The 16,515-nt window shown below is 45.7% G+C and overlaps 2 protein-coding genes across 2 annotated transcripts in view; one reads left to right on the plus strand and one right to left on the minus strand.

Annotated features, from left to right (window-relative positions):
- The first annotated feature begins 8,215 nt into the window (after positions 1-8,215).
- KLHL34 (kelch like family member 34) lies at positions 8,216-10,418 on the plus strand. Its single transcript, XM_039852280.1, has one exon. The coding sequence runs from the start codon at positions 8,216-8,218 to the stop codon at positions 10,172-10,174; it is 1,959 nt and encodes a 652-aa protein (XP_039708214.1). The 3' UTR covers positions 10,175-10,418.
- Positions 10,419-11,324: 906 nt separating this feature from the next.
- CNKSR2 (connector enhancer of kinase suppressor of Ras 2) overlaps positions 11,325-16,515 on the minus strand; it is a 265,051-nt gene continuing 259,860 nt past the window's right edge. Inside the window, exons 18-19 of the mRNA XM_039852288.1 lie at positions 16,178-16,374; positions 11,325-13,749 (exon numbers count right to left, since the gene is read on the minus strand). Coding sequence (XP_039708222.1) covers positions 13,534-13,749; positions 16,178-16,374 — 413 coding nt within the window. The 3' untranslated portion in view covers positions 11,325-13,533. The remainder of the gene's footprint in view (positions 13,750-16,177; positions 16,375-16,515) is intronic.

Below are 16,515 nucleotides of genomic sequence, written 5' to 3' on the forward strand. Positions count from 1 at the left end.
GATACAGGGGAAGTTCAGAAAAGAGTGTAATATCTCTATGGAATAGTGTTGTTTTAATTTTTTTTAAAAAAACATCTAAAGTCCCAGGCTCTACAACTCCTTAAACAGGTGTGGGTGATTGGAGAAATTTACTAATACCCCAAAGGGGTTTCATGATTTTTATTCTGGGTGTGCTCAGATGACAAACCTGAGCCACTTCTCAGTTTATGACTTGGTTTGTACTGTGCAGCAATTTTGAAAGATGCATAAGAGATTCTGATGTTCTGAAGAAGGTCCAACCATCAAGTCATAGACTTGGTTGTCTGTATAAGTCCATAAGTGGATAACAGCTCGCCCTTTGGGGTCAGATACTAAGATTCAACCCACTTCATCATGGGCTGATTGCAGATCTGGCATAGGGAGACCTTGGCTGACATGGTATGATCCTCCCTCCTCTGGGAAACCCATCAACCAGCCCTGGCCTGGACCTAAGTGAAAGTCACTTGCGAGCTGGCACTGGATTCTTCTACTTAGGCAGCTTATTGTCTAATGAGGTTGGAGAAGCAAGGACCTCATGAAAGGGACCAAGAAGGCTGGATTTTCTTGGGACTCTAGAAGACATATTGAAGTACCAACATGATATGGAATCCATTAAAGCTTAAGCTCTTCTAGGGCAGGGCTTCATCATTGAACCCTCCATGCCTAGCATATGCCCTGAACACAATAGATAAATGTTTTTGAGTAAATGAACTGAAATTTTACATGAATGGTTCTTGAACTTCAGAGCAGTGCTTCTCAAACCTTAGCCTACATCGGCATTCCCTGGAGGGCTTGATAAAACACGGATAGCTGGGACCCAGCCCTAGAGTTTCTGATTCCACAGGTCTGGGGCTGGACCTGAAATCTACATCTCCAACAGGTTCCCAGGCAAGTCTGTTGCTGCTGGCTAGTTGACCACACTGAGAGTAGTAATACTTTAGAGTGAGTAAGAAACACCTGGGAAGCTTGTTAAAAAGGTTGACTCCTGGCTCCACTTTCCAGCCTGGAAAGTCTGATCCAGCTGGTTTGGGGCCCAGCCCAGGAACCTGCACTTAAACAAGCCCTGCAGATTCTGATGCTGGTGGTCCCCCAAAGATGGTCAGAACCACAGATGGTTTGCATCTCTGTTACTGAGAATGTTATCAGAGTCCCCAACTACTCCTTTGGAAACCAAGTCAGGTGCGAAGCTTGGTGGCAGCCAAACCCTGGCAAGCCGCATGCACAAACATGGATGAAAGGGGGACCTCAAGTGTGAGCTGTTACAGGGTGAAGAAATGGACATGAGGCCATCCCATGTAGGAAGGAAAAATAATAGTAGAATACAGCAGCTGGGCACATGTGAGGTGTGGATGGAAGGTGGGAGGGTGGAATAGCCAGCAGCCACCGGCCTGAGATGGGAGGCAAGCACAACACCAAAACCTAAAATGGATCACACAGAACAAAGACTTCAGGTAAGCTCTCACATTTAGATGGCACCTGCAGATGGGACTTCAGGGGCCAGTGGCTCCAAACTGTGGCATGCTGGGTTTGAAAGGACCCTGGAGTTCATATAGGTCTCCACAGGAACCCCGAGTGCCACGAGGGATGAAGGGGAGATGCCTAGCCTCAGTATCAGGCTGTCCCAACTTCTAGGCCCTGCTGTGCCACCAGGCACACACGTCTATCGACACAATATATCTGTTGTGTTCTGTACATATCTGCAAGCGTATGTCCCCTTGGGGATGTAATATGTGCTACCAATTTCTGAGATACCTGTCACCTCTATGTCTTGGGCTGGGTTTCCTAGAGGCAGCGATTCCTTCTGAGGTGAGGATTGCTGTGAAAGTCATTTTAGGAAGTGTTCCCAGAAAAGACAGGTGTGTGTGTGTGTGGGGAGGGTGGAGCATGTGACTGGGAAGGGAAGTGGGTCAAGGAAGTGTGTGACACAAAGCAGGGTACCACAGAAGGCGACTTGGGCTCATTCCCATAGGGGAGCATCTGGAAAGGGAGCTGCCACCCCACTCTCCAGTTGGTGGTCAAGGGTAGCCCCTGAGAGATGCAAATTTGTGGGCACTTTTGCTTCTGTTCGTGTGTACAGGCGAGGTGGGCTCCAGGGGCCCAGAGGTTTCTGCCCACAAGGGGGCACAGGTGCTGGCTGCTGGGAGTGAAAGTGACTGGGATCAGTGTGCACAGTGGGGGTCTGACAGTCTGTTAAACTGTGTCACTTTATACAGGTTCCCTATCTTCTCCAAGCCTCAGGTAACTCTTCTTATGGCCTGCAACATTCTACTTCTACTTGTACCTTTTCTTTCAAGACTAAATTGCTAGAAGGTTCTTATTTATGCTGTGGCCAAATTTCTCTTTGTAACTTCTACCTACTGGTCTTGAGTTTGCCCTCTGCGGCCACAAGACCATCTCTGCCCCTCTTGCCCTTCTGAAAGTTGAAAATAGCAATCGTTTAACTCCCAGAAGAACCTTTTCTCTTAACCTAAAATCTCCAGCCCCTTCATTTGCTCTCTATATGGGAAAGAATGTTTCCAGACTCCGCCTCCTTCTGGCTGGCCTTTCTGGGCCCTCCCCAATTTGTAGGAGAGCCTCTTAAAATGTGGCATCCAGATAGGAAGTTAGGACTACAAGTACTCTCTTATTTGAGTATTCGATCAAGAGTTGAGAAAATATGTTGGTTACCAAGTCATCATCTTCATCATCCTTAGTGATCTGCTGTTAATATCATCATCTTGTGGGGGTACAGAAGGTCCAACAAGCCCACAATGTATTTTTTGTTAATATGACCAATCATGTGACATGGGGCAGAAATCACAAATTTTTTTCTTCTAGGTATCCGACCTTTGACTTTTTGAAGCTAGTAGGCATCCTTTTTTTTTTTTTTGACATCACATCCATAACAAGTCATTACTGTGACTAGGGAATTGAGGATGTAGCAGAAATTACAAAGAATCCTCTATTACAGTGGTTCTTACACTTTTGAGTGCATCAGAATCACCAGGAGGGCTTGTTAAAGCAGATCTCCGGGCCCCATTCTGATGCAGTAGGTTTGAAGTGAGGCCAGGAATTTATACCTCTTAAGAGGTTCCCAGGTGATACTGCAGGAGACCACTGAGAACCACTGCTCTCTTACATTTCCTGGCTGTTTGGGCTCTAGTGTTATGAATTTTCAGAAGGCTTTAGCCAAAAGAGGAAGAAGAATGAAAACTTACATTTACTTTGTGTACTTGTGCCAGGACCAGTGATATATGTATAATTTTATTTTAACAGTGCTATGAGTATAGAGTTGATATCCTCCTTTTAAAAATAATAAAATGACACTCATAGAATTTAAGTCACTTGCTTAAAGTCATATGGGGGAGATCTGAAATTGAAGCCAAGGTCAGACCCCAAATCCCAATCCTTCCCCACCCACCATACTCCTCCTTAAGCTGTCAGCTGGGCCAGAATGCCAATATCAGTGATGATCAAAACATACACACATGCACGCATGCATGCACGCACGCGTGCACGCACGCGTGCACGCTTTTCTCTTGGAATCTTTTAGCTTGATTGCATATCACAAAGATAAAATATATTTCATATACACAAAAACATGGTCCTGGAAGAGAGTGAAGACACCATGGGATTTTTTTTTCTCTACCACTTGTCTGTTATTGTTTGTAATCATGTTTTCACAATTAGCTTAGTTAATGTGTCAATTTCTAATAATAGGCTTTCCATGGAGGTTGCCAGAAGCCACATGTTGGAAGGGAGCGTACCAGGATTGAAAGGAGCCAGTAATGATAGATGATAAAGAGTTAACCTGCCAAAACTGTATCCTAAATATCAAACAGGCACATTTTAGAGTTTTATGGTTCTGAGGAAAGGTTCCCAATGCTATTATTTTACATAGTATTTTCTTCTTCAAAAGTGCATTACAGTGGATGAACCTTGAAAACATGCTAAGTCAAAGCAGTCAGTCACAAAAGTCACAAAAGACCATGTACGATATGATTCCATTTATACGGAATATCCAGAATCTATAGAGACAGAAAGTAGATTCGTGGTTGATTAGGGCTTGGGAGGCTGGTAGAGAGACGTGATAGTTAAAGGGTACAGGGTTTCTGTTTGAGGTGATGAAAATGTTCCAAAATTAGACTCCAGTGATGGTTACACAACTCTGTAAATATGCTAAGAAGCACTGAACTGTATATTTTAAATGGGTGAAGTGTATGGTATGTGGATTATATCTCAATAAAACTGTTACTGAAAAAAGCACATTACATTTGCAAAAATTTTTACGTGCCTATTATGTATGGACATTTGTAGTGTTGGGTTTTTTCAATATCTATGATTATTTTAGAGGTGAGAGCTATAGAATTTAGGTTTACCTAGGTAGGGCCAATTCAGATAAGTGTCATGGCTGACTAGCAGGACCACCTTGATGTGGGAAGTGAAGTGGATGTTCGAGGACTTTAGATCTGGGTTCTGTTACAGGAGGTGCAGCTGTATGGAAGGGACTGTTGACAGCAGATCAAGTTCTGATGAGGGGCGGGAAGTTTAGGGCAAATTGCAGGGTCCCAACGGGCATGCTGGAGTGTGTAGCTGGGCATTCAGCAGAAGCCCAGCCATACAAACTGGGGCACAGAAGGGCTGCTGGGTCACCTGGAGCCCTGCATCCAGGTAGGAGGAGTAGCAGCGCTTCTGATTAGATGCCAAGAGCCATGTGGGGCTGGTCTGGGTGAAGGACTCAGGCTGCAGGGAAGCACCAGGGTACAACAGTGGCCTAGCCTTCTCAGAAGAGTTGAGTCCATCTGGACTCCCCAGTCAGGGGCCACCCACAGTCACATCCACTCGATTCCTAGAGGTGTTAGCTCATGGCCTTACCAGGATTTATCTTCAACCCGAGCTGTGTGAAGTGAAGGAAGAGAGCCAGAGAGAAGGGAGTAATTGTCTCAGTCAAGTCCCTCTTAATAACCCTTTACTCCTCCCACTGATGTTGCCATTCCCTACATCAGTTCAACTCCAAATTACTTATGCTGAAGACCATGATAAGGACTGGAGATATGAAGACCAAGAAACAGTCCCTGTGCTTAAGGAGTCGATAGTCTAAAGAAGGGCAACTCATAAGCAGATCATTTTCAACATAATGATCGCATCCTATCATATCTGCTCATCACCATGCATTCAGGTTGCATTGCAGGGTCTGCTTCCAGGAGACTCAACTTAAGACACACATCTCTCGTGATGACTAAAGAAGAACACACTGAAATGTTATTTAGCCTACTTAATATTGTATGGAAATTAAAGTATTGATACTTTCCATAGACATAACTCAAATGACAAGAATGTTCTTGGATGGACTGACAGCTACATTTTCTAAACAAGACCTTGTAAACACATCTAATGTGAAAATTTCTTCAGTTAACATAGTTCATCATATCCTCGATGACAAGACATGTTAAGATGGCGTGCTGGGCCAGCAATGAACACATACTTGTTGTGTAAAATTGGATTGTTGATGTTTAGTTTAGAGGGCGCCTCAGCATCTTTATTCTCACGTGTGACATTTTAGATTCAATCTGAATGCATGGTGATGGGCAGATCTGATGAGATGTGATCCGATATGGGGGTTAAAAATATGCTGTTTAACTATTTAAACTTTATCACCCTGAAATCTGGTTTAAATAAACTGACTGTGTGTTGCACTATTTTATTTTTATCATACACGATGTCACATAATATAGTGGGGGGGGTGGGGAGGAAGTCCTGGATTCTGGTCCAGACTCCGTAACTCAATATCCAAGTCGTCCAGACAAACCATATTTGGGGGCTCATTTGCCACATTTGTTTAAAAAGAAAAACAAGAAATTTGCAAAGAAAGGGAGAAGATTTGGCTAAATGATCTCAAATATCCCTTCCAGCAAAATTCTATTAGGTTGAGTAAAGGCCGTTTAATCTCACCACACAGATCTGCGCACAGGGAACCAGACTGGTCTTTTATTTTTGAACTAAGAATTTTAGTACTTAAAAAGAAAAACCAACCAAGCACCCCTTCTGAACCCATCTGTAGCTCTAACATTAGGAATTCAAATTGGAGTATTTTTAGCCTCGAGTTTAAGTAAGCCCTTAACCTGAGCCCCTGCCTGCATTTTATAATTTGCCTAATTTAAGTCATAAAGCAGTTCCATCTTTGACAAAAAAGCAAAATCATTTTACTAATATTTTTATGCACTTCCAGAAGTACTTCTAATTGGAGATCTTGTAAGTACTGATGGGACATCAGGCAGAAAATGAAATATAGAATTTTATCCCTCCTTGGGCTTTTATTCTGCGAAATATAACTCCAACTGTCAGAAATGCAAGTTATTTCAGATGCCCTCAAAAGATTGACTTAAAACGGACTGCCAGAAGGGTTGCATTAGAAAATAAAAAAATCAATTCTAGATGAAAGCAAAACACAGAGAAGCCTCAAAACTGGCAAGAAAGAAGTTATATTAATCATTTAGTTATTTAATAGCAGGATGGAGGAGATGGGGAAATGCTTTCCTAATGTTTCAAGATTGGGGTGTTTTAGTCATCATTTCTGTGCGGGGTGCATCTTATAAAAATAACTTCATGAGGAGGGGCCTTAGGAAGCTCTAGCCCCTACCGAGTTTTGCAACCTTACTGCCCATTATCTCCTCACGGCACTGAAGACGTAGTAGGCAGTAATTAGATCGGAGGCTGGAAAATCATGGAGAGAAACTGGAAGGAATTATTTTCTTAAAGGAAGTGGTCATTCATAGGCAGAAAACCCAAGTCACCTACTATTTCCTTGTCCACTTTGCCAAAGGTTGAGCTGGCAGGGTCCAAGAACAGGAAGGGAGAACTCAGCTGGGGTCCGGGGCGGCGGGGGGCTTGGGGGAGTGGAAGGGAGGGGAGCGAATTTCTGAATGCGGAATGTGAGACAAGCCTTCTCGGGAGACGCAAGCCGTCTACGGAAGGGTGCAGAGTAGGCCCAGCATCTTGCAAGGATGAATCCAGGTGAAGGGCGTATTACCGAGCGCCGCTGGCGGGGAGGGCGGATTCGCCCGAGCGTGGTTCCCGCCAGTGGCTCTTCTGCACACAGCAGCCTCCTGGGTGTCAGCGCACAAAGTGGCCGCTTAATCCCTGATCGCGCTGGATTAATCAGGGCCTCCCTCCTCAAAGCAGAAAGTTGTGAGCCAAAGCCTTCTTTCCAGGGGCACCGGGGTCGACACTCCTCCAGCCCAGCCCAGCGGGGCGCCCCTTACTAGACACCACCAGGAATAGGGGCTTGGGCAATTCGCGCCTCTCCAGTGAGCGCCCCCGCCCGCACCCCTAGGTGGATTCCTGGGAACCCCTGGTGACCAGCAGCTCGCTGGCTCACCGGAGTCAGGTCCCAGGCCCCAGCTGCTTCCTCCCGGGCCACGGCCCTCGGTTCGTGGCCAGCAGCCGGGGCGCGGGGCGGGGCGCGCCAGAGGGGCCGAGGCCGTCCGCTATTCCTGTCGCTGTGAGCTACAGGCCTGTTATGTGTGGCACCCAATCACGCCTCCGACCCGCCGCGCTGACACGCGCACCCCCTCCCTAATCCCCCTGGTTTTGATTTGATCCTCCGCGCGGAACAAGCTCACCCCCCACCCCCACCCCGTCCCAAAACTAGTTGTCCCCGGCCTTGCGGGTGCCGCAGAACCCATCCTCCTCGTCTACGCCCGGGAGGTCAGAGCCCTCGCCTCGCACTCCCGGGACACCCCGAGCCGGGACACATCTGCGCATCTGGGCCGTCGGAGATCCTGCACCCCGAGGAGTCGGCCCACTCGCACTCGACCCTTCCAGGTGATGGTGCGCGGCCACTGCGGCCCCTGCGCAGGTGTGGGCTCCCCCAATTGGGCCGGGGAGGGGGCTTTGGGCAACGCCCTGGCAGCCTCGGGAGCCACTGAAACCAAACCCTGCACTCCCCAGAAGACTCGAAACACCGTATCCTCCACCACTAGGGGCTTCTGGAAACCGTTCGCCGACCGAATTGGCTCTGAGAGAGTCAACAGCAGGTCGGCAGACCTGGATAAAGGAGCTATCGGCTTTAAACTGAACAAGCAAAAATGGGCCCCTACTAGGGCCTTTGCAGCTCTCGTGCAGGGCCCGGGGACGCCGGGCCCCGAGATGCCTTCGGCCGCATCCGGCTGGACCCAGGGACCTAGCCCCGGCCGGGCCGCTACCCGCCCTGGGCATCATGAGTTATTTCTTGTCTTACTGTAAAGCTCATGGCGGCGCGCTGCTCACCGGCTACCAGGCCCTGCGCGCCGAGGGCTTCCTATGCGACGTGACGCTGGTGGCCGAAGGCAGCGAGTTCCCTGCGCACAGGTCACTCCTCGCTTGTTCTAGCGACTACTTCAGAGCTCTGTTCAAGAGCCACACCCGGGAATCCCGGGCCAGCGTCATCCACTTGCATGTGCCGTCGGCAGCAGGCCTGCAGCGCCTGCTCGACTTCATCTACACTGCCTGGCTGCCGCTCTCCATGGACAGCGTGGAGGACACGCTGGAGGCCGCCAGCTACCTGCAGGTCACCGAGGCCCTGGGGCTTTGCGGCCGATACCTGGAGCGCCAGCTGGCTCCGAACAATTGCTGCTTCGCTGCCAACGTGGCGGCGCGCTTCGGCCTGACGCACACGCTGGACGCGTCCGAACGCTGCATAGTGCGTCACCTGCGGGAGTTACTGGCGCGGGGCGCGGGCTCCATGGGGTTGCTGGAGCTCAACCCCGCATCGCTGAGGGCCGTGCTCGGTGCCCCCGACGTGGCCCGGGTGCCCGAGACCTGGCTGCTGGGCTTGGCCCTGGCCTGGCTGCGGCAGGAGCCCAAGGCCGAACGCCTGGCTCACTGCACCGCGCTGCTGGAGCGCATCCGCTTCGGCCTGGTGCCCGCCGACGTGCTGCGGCGCATGTACTCTGGCTCTGGCTTCGCCCTGCCCGCCCGGGTCAAAGGCCTCATCATCCAGGCCCTCAATTACCACACAGCGCCCTCCCGCCAGCCGCTCGTGCAGGGCGAGCAGACCAGCGTCCGGAGCCCCCAAACTCGCATCTTGTTGGTCGGGGGGCGCAGGGCGCCGGAGGCGGTGACTGAGGAGGTCGCGGCCCCGAGGGGGGCAGTCAGGGGCAGGGATGCCGCGCCAGAGCCCGAGGAAGAGGAGCAGTTGCAGGAGGAGGAAGAGGAAGAGGAGGAGGAGGAGGAGGAGGACTGGGAGTTCACTCAAGACGTGGTGGCCTTCGACGTGTACAACCACCGCTGGCGGAGCCTCACGCGGCTGCCCACACCGCTACTGGGACACAGCGTGTGCGCTGCAGGCAACTTCCTGTTCGTTCTAGGCGGGGAGAGTCCTTTGGACGGTGCTTCCTCTCCCCTGGCCGACAGCCCACGGGCGGTCACGGCCCAAGTGCACCGTTACGACCCGCGCTTTCACGTTTGGACGGCGGTACCCCCTATGCGAGAAGCGCGGGCCCACTTCTGGTGCGGCGTCCTGGGCGAGGGACTCCTGGCCGTCGGGGGCTTGGGCGCGGGCGGCGAGGCGCTGGCCTCGGTGGAGATGTACAACCTGCGCCGAGACCGCTGGACAGCAGCTGGGGCGCTGCCGCGGGCGCTGCATGGTCACGCGGGGACCGTCGGGGACAACGGCGTCGTGTACATCTCCGGGGGCAAGGCGGGGAGAGGCGAGGACGGTGCGAGCAGTCTCAGGGACTTGTACGCCCTGGGACCCGGGGATCGGGCGTGGAGCAAGAGGGCTCCTATGGGCACGGCCCGCTTTGGGCACCACATGGCTGCGCTGCGCGGCTCAGTGTTTGCCTTTCTGGGGCGCTACGAGCCGTTTTCTGAGATCGAGCGCTACGACCCCGGCAGCGACCAGTGGACTAGGCTGCGGCCGCTGCCCTACGACCGCTTCTGCTATGGGCTGGCGGTGGTGGAGGAGACAGCGCTGCTGCTGGGCGGTGTCAAGTGGCGGGACTCGCGCCAGGTGCCTACCCGCAACGTGGTGGGCTATGACCTGGATCTGGACCGCTGGGAGGACATCGGCTGCGCGCTGCCTTGGGCCTGGAGCGGCCTGCAGTGCGCAGTGCTGCAGCTGGCCGAAGGTGGGGACGAGGAGAGGGAGGGAGAGACCGGAGAGGCTCCGGATTTAGTGCTGGGCTTCATGAGTTAGGGCGGTCTCCGGACGACGGAGGAGAAAGTCGTGCTTGAGCAGGTTTACAGAGCAACACATGTGCTTTTCTTAAGAATGGGATTCTGGGAATAGAGTGGCTTCTGAAGGTTAAGGAGGTAAACAAAGAGTTGCCCAAAGGGGGATATTTCCCTTTAAGTTGAGAATGGGAGACAGGAAAGGTCAAATAGAAGAATATATGAATCAGTTACAGTAGGCTGAGATTTCTAGAAATTCTCATGCTGGGCTAGAGATGGACTTTCAAAAATAAAATATGACCCTATTATCCCTCTTAAAGTGTAAATTTAAAAGCCAACAGTGAAGTTACTTTGCTAAATTATAGCCAAAATATATATATATATATATATATATATATATATATATATATATATATATATATATCATAAGAAGTTATATACAAGACTCAGAAAATCGCTAGCTATAAAGGCTGTAATAAATAGTCCTAGAACATGGCATTATCTGAATAAATAGCAACGGAAAAGTGCCCTGGTTAAACAGCATAGAAATCATCGCAAGGAGAACTGTGAATTTTTGATCCAGAACCATGGTTCTGCTCTGATGGTTTAATATAAATATGAAATTGAGAGGGAAAAAAAAAATCTCTGAGAGCATTTTTTTTTTTGAGAAAATAACCCAGGTTAAGTTTTTCTGTCCCTCATCCTTAGTTACACCTTTTCTGCTTTTGCCCTGGCTTTAGGTAGCTCATTGGTTTTAAGTTTTATTTCGGCAACCCTTAGCCGTAATGATTGGGCTCTCCTGGTTAAGTGGAACATCTGACAAAAACAAAGCCCTATTTCTTTCATCCTCTTTAAATGTTCATTCTGTAGACATGCTGTAGGTTATATTTAAAAAAGAAACATTTTTTTTTGTGGCTCCTCTACCCCCATCCCCCGTTTCCCCAAAGAATCACAGAGAAGGGGAAGAGGAGTGGGTGAAATTTTTAAGTGCACATCAGATAAATGAGAAACCAGCCTGATTTTACTGGAGCTAAGAAGAGGATGCTCGTATACACAGAACGAGGTGCTTCTTCTGGCTTGTACCACCAATGGAGTGGCAAAGTTAGAAATCATAACTGGGAAGGTAGGAAAGAGGGGATGGTGGCTGTGTGATTGTGTCACAAAGAAATACGGTGAAGACTCTATGAATAAAGTAGGTGCTTTATAAGGATTCATTAAGAGCCGAATTTATTTGACTTCAGTTTACAGTGCTGCCTCTCTCCTAGATTTGAAACTAATGCAATAAAATGTACAGATATATAGTGTTAAAAGGTCTCTTTCATGCTAGGCTAGCCACAAGTCTTTTGAAATTCATTAGTTTAATTTTTACCATTTAAAACAACAGAGCCGACTTTACAAAAGGAAAAGCTGCTTAGTAGCAATACAGCTAGTCTTTCCATCAACTGCTTGCTGTTTACAGGGCACAACCTGGCCCCTGTATCCATGACACATCCATCAGGTACAGATATTTTTAAGTGAATGTACACATTTGGTCTAGTAAACATCAACAAGTCTAAACACCTGTAACAAGCACACTTCATTTTAGGACAAGAGGTTTTTGTTTTTGTTTTTTTTTCATTGTTTTTGTTGGTTTTTTTTTTTTACATATACAAAATCCCACAAATTTAATGTGCGTCAATATCCATGCAGTAAATAAATGTTTTTACAAATAGGGTTTTTTAAATGATAAAAATATTACACTGGACCCAAAATTCCATACAAACATTAATACATGATTTCTCATCCATTTTGACTAAATACAGGGTTACTGAAAATGTGCTGTAGAAAGGCCACTCTCCTGTACAGTTGTGCAAAGTCTGCAAAACGATAGTGATTCAATGGTGGTTTCAAAAGCAAAGAATAAGATTACTGCTGTGGAGTTTTTACTTTCTCCTCTACAGCAAAAATATTCACTGGCATATATTTGAACTCTTAGAGATGAAAGTACATTCACTGAGCTGTACAGGCAACAGTATAAAGCTGATTAGAAGTAGATTTTAGGATATAGAATAGTAAAGGAGGGTCCCTTCCTCCTCCTAAAAAAACAGCAAATTGTGACTTGTACGTTATGCAGCCAGACACTAAAAAGCAGCATAGTCATTATCATGCTGTGATCACTTATAAATGGACATATATGAAGAGGACTTCTTCATAGACTTCATCCACTCTATAGAAGAATTCGTGAAGCTAGGAAAAACCACTATAAATTGTTTCTCATATAATTCAATGTGACAGACCTCCGAATGACCATCATCCTCTTGCTCCTCAGGAGAGAGATACATTTTTATTTCTCAACATTGTTTTCTATATTTAACACACATCAGCCTGTAACTAAACATATTTTACTTCCCTGCCTGAAGTATAATTACTAAGTTCAATTAATGGATTGGGGCGGGAGTAATTGGAAACTAACTGGAAAGTTGATTCCTTTCAGTTTATACCTTGTAGTTTAAGAGGTGGAGTTTAAAAACATGAGTTTGGGCTGAAATTGTTATATATACACATATCTGTTAGCTGCCTTTCTGGGTGAGTTAAGTGTGTTTTAAAAAAATCCACTCTCAAATTCCTCTGTACACAATCAGCATTTCATCACTACAAAAATAAAGGAAGATTTAAACCAAGAAAATAAAGCAGCTCTATCTTCAATTTTGGTCTTAGTTACAAAAACATCTTACAAAGCTTTGCCCTGATACACCATTAAGTGTCCCCATAGATTTGGAATAGTATTTCCATTAACCAGCTTTCACAAGTTAATAGACTGTTAAGACTAATATCAGATACCTGAACTTTTCTTATGTTGATGCTCTTCTATTTTGCTTAACTCTTGTATGCGCATCTACATTTCACAAAAATAAAACTACAGCATTAAACTTTGTGCAATGTTTAAGAAAATTCTTAGAACATTTTAATAAATATAAAAAAGGTTTAAATTCTTTCCCACCCACAAGGATGTCTGCACCTGAAAAAATGTGATTTACTTTTGAAGTCTTGTTTATATAAAATTAACTTAAAGGGAGAAAAGATGACCTTAGATAGAAAACTGCCACGTTGTGTTTTTTGTACTTGAAGACCATCTGTCTTCAGAATTGTTTGCAAAAGTTAATTTTAAGTCATTGAAGACAGTTGATTTTGCACATGGTAAACATAAGCTGAGCACTAACTGCATATAAAATATACAAATGCTCATTAAAGACAATGGTATTATGACCATATATAGTTTGTTTCATATAGTTTGGTGACACTGAAGTATAGCTTGTCAAGTGTCCCACACATTGATATAAAAACTACCTTATATACTTGTTCAAAATACCAGGAGGTACCAGATGGCCTGAAGGCAGAATACACTTACACGTGCGTTTCAATGTATGAATGAGTGTGTGTTAGAGAGGAAGTGATTACATCTACTTCAGAAGAAATACTTAATGGGTCATTCGAGGTGGTATTTTGACAGATATCCAAGAAAAGATCGAGGTACATCTGCTTCCATTGTTGGAATTCTTTAGATGTCAAGTCAGGATTGTCTAGGACTTTATCAATAATGGCTACTTCCCCTTCTCTGGCCTGAAAAGCAAAAGGATTCAATAGTTAAGATGCGGACAAAAACTTGTTCAAGTTTAAAATAAAAAGTTAATAGGCAAAAAATCAAGAAGCACGTAAGAAATGGCTCTGATATTCTCAAATTCAGCTATTTAGACTCAAATCCTAGTGTACTTTTTTTACACCGAAGGTATGCCTTATTTTTCCCACTCTATGTGGTTTATTTTTTCTTTTGTTTCCCATTTCTGCCTATGGAAACCTTCCTCCTCCTTTAAGATCCAGTTCAAATGCCTCTCATTTCTTGAGGTGTTCCTTCAACAATTGGAAAAAATGTTTCCTTCCTCATCGATGACCCATAACACGTTATCCCTGTTATTGATAATGTATTATATGTCTTGAGTTACTTTTGCACTGTCCTACCTCTTCTGCTAGATGATTAGCACCTCATGCTTGCAGGAGACAGAGCATGGCCCTCCTGTCACCACAAATATATAACTTGTGTTGTGTGGACGTTATGGCTCCCTTCCTGTAGCACTGGGAGCCTGCAATGCAAAATGGCCCTCCCTTTAACACTGGAGGTCAGCTCTCAGCTGAAGACTAAGTTTCACTATGGGATAACTCACCACAGCACACCTATCACCTGTGGGACAAGTTAGTCTCCCAGGTGGGAGGAGGGATGAAGGAGGAAAGGGTAAGACAGTCCGAGAAACTCAGACCTGTCTTTTGAGTCCAAGGAAGGGGTGGGGAAGTCTAGGGAATGTTTTGCAGGAAGTGAGAAGGCACATTTCTGGGCTAGCCAGACTTGGGAGGGAAAGACACCCATGTGCCTAAGCAGTCGCTCTGGTCTTTGGGGCCAGACAGAGACAGCAGGGCTGGGACCAAGGATGTTGTGAGTTGCCTTGTGCTTGATGAGGGGCCTGTTACAATTCCAGGAACTACACACAACCAGGGTTGCTTGGGCAGCTGTCCTTACCTAATTGGAGACTTCTATTTCCTAATAATTTCTCACACTAAAAAGTATAGGGCTCTATAGTTCATTTTATCAATGAAGGGCATTCCTTTACAGTAACTTTTCATCATTTTTATTTGCCCCAGAGAGTACAGCACAGCGTCATATTCTTGATGACTCATCAGTACTCTCTGAACTGAATATGTTCTTTGCTACTGGAAGAAAACGCTTTTGGGGACTCTATAGAGCATAAAAGACAGGGGCAAGTTGCTGAGAGAGAGGACAGGAGCAGGTCTTTAAAATATGTGAGCCTGACCTGCTTCAAAATGCCTGCCTTCTGTCACAACCAAGCAGTTTGGTCTGGAATGTGGGGTGAGGGACGAGGGTCTACAAGGTGGGAGGGTAAGGATGTCTTTGGAGTAGGATTAGTCACCAGAATTATTCTTATGAATATTATAGCTCTTTTTAAAATTCTGGTTTTAGTTACAGAAAGGCCTTTAGGTTGTCCCACGGATTTGCAATAGTTTTTGCATGAATACCAATAGAAAGCTAATTGACTCTGAAAATTTAACTGAGTGCTAGAGGAAATTTTTTCAAATAATGCATTTTCTATGTTGTTTATCTCTTTGGTACTCATCTAGGTTTCAAAATCACAAAACCTCAGCAACGTACTATGAATCTGAAATATTTCTTGAAGGAGTCCTTTGATCTTTTATTTCTTGAAATTACTGGATCACATATTCTACGTGATAGTTCTTTGCTGTTTTTGATTTTTCAAGGGTACAGGCCTGCTTAGGGAGAGTCCGTGTGGCAGCACCCCCCAACCACATACACACAGTGAGGAAGCTCACTTTTCTGCCTCTTTAGATGTCCTGCTTCTCTGCTCTCCTCTCCTCACCTCCTTCTCCCCAATTTGGGGGTGGCATAATAAGAAGACCTGAGACAATGTAAGCACTTATAGAAATGTATAATAGGAAAGCAACTTGTGAATTGGGAACTTATAGTGCAAACAGAACAATTATAAAATTTCTACATGGAACATGAATCACTGGTCTCAATCCAAATGAGCTGCAGGAAACAGACACAAAATATCGCAAACCCTTTTCGCACCCACTATTGCATTCTGCATGCATGCTGTGTTCTTTTAATAACTATATTAATTACACTACATGGCACATTAATCTTAGGAAAATGAAAGACTGAAGAATAACACCAGCCTCGAGTTTTTGGAAAAAAAAATTAATCACATCCTGTTTTCTACTAGAACTAAGTCACATAACATTCAGTCAGTGCCTTGAGATGTTAATGAAAAGTTAAGATTATTGCATTGTTACCAATACACTTATTATGCTATAGGAACAGCTCAGCTTCAGGACTTTCCTGTTTGTTTACCTGTCTCCCCACTCCCATTGTGTATGTCTTCACCTAGAGTATCTGGTAATCAGCTTTGAGTTCAGGAATGAATCTCTTGAAAGGAATCTCTCCTTCCATTTCTTATCTTACCTTTAAAGTGCTTTTGAGAATTCTCAGCCTGTGTAGTTTTTCATTCATCACAGGATCATTGCATCTCTTTATAAATGATAGCTTGTATTCCATCTTGGTTGAAATGCGATGTTCTCCCAGTGGTGACAGACTGGCTTGCTCCAATGCCCTGTATAAATCTTGCAAGGAATCTCCTAACTTTTCTTCCCTACTTTCACCTGCAATGTCCAAAAAGAGAGAGAAATGAATCCAGTGTAATAAACAGTTATTTGACACTCCAAAAATCTACTAAAAAATCAAAACTATCTGAAAAACAGAATAATGAATGATTGGGAAAACACTCTATTACATTAAAAAAA

The sequence above is a fragment of the Pteropus medius genome, unplaced genomic scaffold, assembly GCF_902729225.1.
Source record: "Pteropus medius unplaced genomic scaffold, Ma_sr-lr_union100, whole genome shotgun sequence".
Lineage (NCBI taxonomy): Eukaryota > Metazoa > Chordata > Mammalia > Chiroptera > Pteropodidae > Pteropus > Pteropus medius.

Bases quoted from the DNA above. Each gene is read 5' to 3' on its own strand.
- KLHL34 (XM_039852280.1), top strand. From the start codon at position 8,216: ATGAGTTATTTCTTGTCTTACTGTAAAGCTCATGGCGGCGCGCTGCTC.